This window comes from Montipora capricornis, chromosome 13 (assembly GCF_036669925.1).
Source record: "Montipora capricornis isolate CH-2021 chromosome 13, ASM3666992v2, whole genome shotgun sequence".
NCBI classification, from domain to species: domain Eukaryota; kingdom Metazoa; phylum Cnidaria; class Anthozoa; order Scleractinia; family Acroporidae; genus Montipora; species Montipora capricornis.
In genome coordinates this window covers 676664-681663 of record NC_090895.1, presented here as the reverse complement: position 1 = coordinate 681663, position 5000 = coordinate 676664, and the positions used below count along the sequence as shown (strand labels likewise).

Below are 5000 nucleotides of genomic sequence, written 5' to 3'. Positions count from 1 at the left end.
CACACAGAGATCTGACCAACAAAAAAAAAACAACTGACGGTAATGTGTCGGTTATATGTTTAAGAAGTCATCTGCCATTCTTGTTTTGAAATCCCCAGTTGCTTTTCTGGTCAGTGTTTCTTTTTGTTGATTGCCATCTACATCGACTTCCATGCATGCTTGAGTGAATTTGAACAAAAACAGAGCCTGAAGAACTCCCTTTCTTGGTACATCTTTCTCATAAATGAGAAGTGAGAATCTTTCTTACATACATGTATCTTATGTTCAGAAATTTGATTAATGGGTTCCCCATTGACCAGTAAAATCGTCTGGCGTTAGACAGAGTTAAATACTAAGTCTGGCCGGTTTGGACGTCAAAGGGTTAATATAGAAGCCAAAACGTAGTTTGACACTTAGTACCTGAAGGTGAGATTCCGCAGAGTTATGAAAATCACAGTAATGGAAAATCAAACTTAACACTCTGATTATACATGTATCAAGGCCATCACTGACAGGCATTTTTCATACAAGGAATTTAAGACTTTTGTACCACATAGGGTATGATGATAGTTTTCCCATCCCTGTCATCAGCAGATGGCAGCTGGCTACTACCATGGTGAAAATAGGCCACTACTCAGAGTAAAACGTACTAAAACACTGGAAGCACTGAGCCCCTTTCCCTCCTAAGAATAATACTAAAACACTGGAAGCACTGAGCCCCTTTCCCTCCTAAGAATAATACTAAAACACTGGAAGCACTGAGCCCCTTTCTCCCAGGCTAAGAATAATACTTATAGATTTTACTGTGTCCAATGCAAGAAGATTGATTTGAATCATCAATGGGGGCCACTTCAGGGATGAATGGGTCCTGCACTCAAAAACTATTATAGTGTATGTCCCCAATAACATCACTTTAAAATAGCCTGCTACTTCCATTGTTCCATGATAATAATGAAATGAATCATATATTGATTTGATTAATTGCATAATCATAACTGCAAGGATCATAGCTTCACTTGATTTCATATCGCAGTTCAAAATATGATTCACTTCATATATCATTTCCTTGGCTGATTCATTCATCATGGGAACACCAGACCCCACAAATGACCAGTTCTCAACATCAGTGGCTTCATAGCTCAGTTGGTTAGAGCATCGCACCGGCATCACAAGGTCACAGGTTTAAACCCCGTTGAAGTTCTGAATTTTTCAGGCTTCTCTACACAATCGATAAAATTGTGTTCATAACTGTGAGGATCATGGCTTCACTTGATTATAATTTTCATTGTGTAGCCAGCTTCATGAAAACATCATGACAACCCTCAGCTTTAAGCCTATGAAAGTTGTTTTGCCTACACCTGTATGTTGATATACAATGTACCATGTACTGTACTACTCCACTCATCTCAAGACCATCACAGCCACTTTTGTCTTTTTGAAATCTTTCTTACCGGCAGTACAGGAACTCTAGGATGATTCATTCTGCTCATTTGCATGGGTTGACCTTTAAAAAAAAAAAACGAAGAACACACATGTTTCAATCCAGTGCTATGTTTTATTAATTCAAACTACAATTTGCAAAGGTTGTTTACAATTTTGACTCATTTAAGTATAACAAAAAAACAAATCAGCCTTTTTCGACTCTGTATCTCTTCAGGCAAGCACAACGTAATTCAGACAATCACAACTAATTTGTATGGTGGTGGACAAAACACTGACCCCCAGTTCATGGACAACCCCAGCGGACTACCCAAATAGACTACCCTAAAAATACTACGGTAACCGTATTTCAAATGAGTACGTTGGTCTATATGTAAACAGCATTGAAAATAGTTCTTACTTAAGCCTAAACACCCATTTTAAATGATGTTGATCAACTGTATAATAAGTCTAAGCACCCATTTTAAAAAGGTTAGCTTTGGATAATTGTTGTAATAGTCGATTACTTCAGGTAAGTGAAGTGAAACCAGTGCAATTCCTGGATTTAGTTGCAAGTGGCCGTGCGGACGAGTCTCTCGTCTCTCGAGATGAGAGTCTCGTCTCGCAAAAAGGTTAAAGAAACTGTAAGTGTCTGCATAAACGAAAACTTTCCGAAGATTCTCCGGTTTCCGAAGACACTCGCGCTCCCAAACGTAGTCATGTAACACCTGACACTAAAATTTTAGCTCCAGATGCAGTTTGCGTTGCTGTATTATTGTCTTTGTGAGCAGACATCTGCCCGTGAAAGCTGTATACACTGTACTTTGATTTGAAGTTGATTTAGAAAAGAAATGTTTTGATAAACTTGCGCGGCAGCATGCGGTTGATGGTACTGGTTTGTTATCGTCTTTGCGTGTACACATTTAACCCGTGAAATCTACATATACTGTACTTTCGTTCGGAGATAATGTCGAAGAAATGTTTCGATAAACTTGCGCGGCAGCATGCGGTTGGCGGTGGTGTATTGTTGCCTTTGCGTGTCAACATTTAGGCCGTGAAATCTACATATGAAGTTGATTTCGAGAAGAAATGTTTCAATGAACTTGCACGACCGCATGTAAACACTGTTAATCGATCGATCAATTTCCTGCAGCAGTACTTAAAGCTTAAATCCATCGAACTGCCATAAAAATTTGTCTTTCAAATTCAAGCGAGTTTATCAGGCGAAGAGAACATGGTTGTTATTCAGCAGGTACAAAACACAGGTCACAGGTCACAGGTCATTATTTAACCTATACAGAAAGTATCCTAAACATTCATAAAAGGTAACCTTAGGCCTATTTAGGCTTAATTAGGCCTAAAGAAAAGTATCCTAAACATTCAAAAATGCTAATTTTAGGCCTACTTAGGCCTAAAGAAAAGTTTTTAGGCCTATTAAAGGTTTATATTCTACGCAAAAATTAGGTTCTGGAGGTAATTTTGAGAGTAGAAAATCAAGTTTACGCCACATAGTATATTTATATTTAATTAAGTTAACACAACAGAAAGACGCTTACCTTTAATACTTTGACATGAAATGCTTTACTATTGCCATAAAAACTGTCCAGTTAAGCTCGCATATTACACAACACGATTAATTCATAAAGGCCACCTTTTCCAGCGAAATATTTTTTGAAACAAACAACATAATTATTTGTTATAAGAGGCAAACAACCCTGAAGTCCTATTTCATTACGTGCGTGAAGACAAGAAACTCAATCATGTCAAATTACACTCTGTGTCAAAAATGCAACTAAATAAATTTCCCACCAGTGTTCAGCATCAAACCCTTTACTGAAAAACCCTTTACTTGAAATATCAAGCAAAAATGGGCAACAAGCTTTCTTTCAAATAATTTTTGACTAACAAGAATAATTAGTGAAATTTCCAATTGTTACCAGAAGACTGTGCAGAATTGAGTACAAACAAATAAGCCAGACAACACAGCCACAGGCCCAATTAAGTCTCTGTCTTTGTTAAACCCATAAGTTACTAGAGAATTTTCCATTTAATTTCAGTGTTGTACAAAACACCACACTTGTACAATATTAGAACTACAGCTCACTTTGATTATGGCTCAATGGGAGACAGATTGTTGTCGAAGTCCATTCCTCATCCCTTTTAAGATTCCAGTTTTTCTTTTCAGCACCTGTCTTGTTCAGTATCCAATTGACTTTCCATTATTGAGCTCCATAAGGGTATATTTTGTTTAAAGTTCCACTAAAACGCCATTCGTGTTACATGACTTTCGACGCCATTGCCGGTTAAGTTAATAATTCTACTGTATCCACCAGAGAAATCTACATGTACGCATTTCCTACTACCCTCTCAATCCTAAGAACATATGCACAGAAGGCTCTATCATGCACAAAGACACCACTTAGCAGGGGAGTGACAGGGAAGACGTTTGCCGACACGGAAAAAAAATAATAACTAGACCCTCCGTGAGGGTACACTGGGTTGCCTGTGGTACGTGCCCCGTTCCAGAAGCATAATTTGGACCGAAAATACTATTAACGCTAACAAATGCGAACTCAGCAAGGTACAGATTTTGTTAGCTTGCTTTATGCAAAAACAAGTATTGATGCAAAGGTAAATTGATACACAGTTTCTAGAAAGAGTAGAAGGAAGTTTCCAGGACGGTCGCTCGAGAATAACGTAAATTATTTGCGACATGAAAATAACATTAATTGTTGAACCGTGAATATAGAATATAAAAGGTTACGATCAGCGACAAACATTTTGGGAGATTTTTGCTACGTTCACTTTTGGTTGCACAAATAAATCTCAAAATCGAAAGTGACATCGCCGGAAATCAGCGGGAGCCGTGATGAAGTTACCGCGGCATGTTTACTCGCCAAACAGTGAAGCATCTGTGTCAAAATGGCAAGATACCGGGTAAGTTTCTTTTTCTGTGAAGTGTTATAACGTTTGACAATAAATGAGCGAAGTCAAAACAAAAATCACAATCGCCTCAACACTAACCTTGAGGTTGAGCCCGGGGTTGACCATTGCTTCTGCTAAGTCAAAAATTTACTCTCCAAGACAAGGTTATTTATCACCAGGTAATTCCATCATTTTTGAAATAGCAGCTACTTTATTATTCATCGGCGTCACAATTTTTTGCTGATTTTGGGACTCATTTTAAAAGAAGCATGCTTCCAACAGACCTGTTTATTTTCGTGAAACCTTTCCTGCTTACAGAGCAATACTAAAAATAATTATCCTCCCGTATCACATTTCAACCTTAAGCTCGAAAATTCAATACACAACATGATATTATAATTCACAAAGGCAGAAAATATCACAGAATCCTTTTCCAGCGGAACATTTAATTAAACTTGAAACAAACAACATAAGATGCACTAAAACGCCGTTCGCGTTGCAATGACTTTCGGCGCCATTGCTGGTTAACGGGAATAACATTACTCACGAGGCAGAATGTATATTTATATTTAATTAAGTTAGCACAACAGAAAGACGCTAACCTCATTTTGACACGAAAATGCTTTACTATTGCCATAAAAACTATCCAGTTACCGGTAAGCTCGCATAATACACAT

At 37.8% G+C, this 5000-nt stretch overlaps 1 protein-coding gene across 5 annotated transcripts in view; it reads right to left on the bottom strand.

Annotated features, from left to right (window-relative positions):
- Positions 1–5000, bottom strand: part of LOC138028654 (AP-1 complex subunit mu-1-like) — a 24125-nt gene that overhangs the window by 13636 nt on the left and 5489 nt on the right. For 4 of the 5 annotated variants that reach the window (XM_068876257.1, XM_068876258.1, XM_068876255.1 and 1 more), the window contains one exon: positions 1431–1483. In XM_068876257.1, the coding sequence (XP_068732358.1) occupies positions 1447–1483 (37 nt within the window). In that variant the 3' untranslated portion in view covers positions 1431–1446. The remainder of the gene's footprint in view (positions 1–1430; positions 1484–5000) is intronic. The other variant, XM_068876256.1, reaches the window with a different exon arrangement.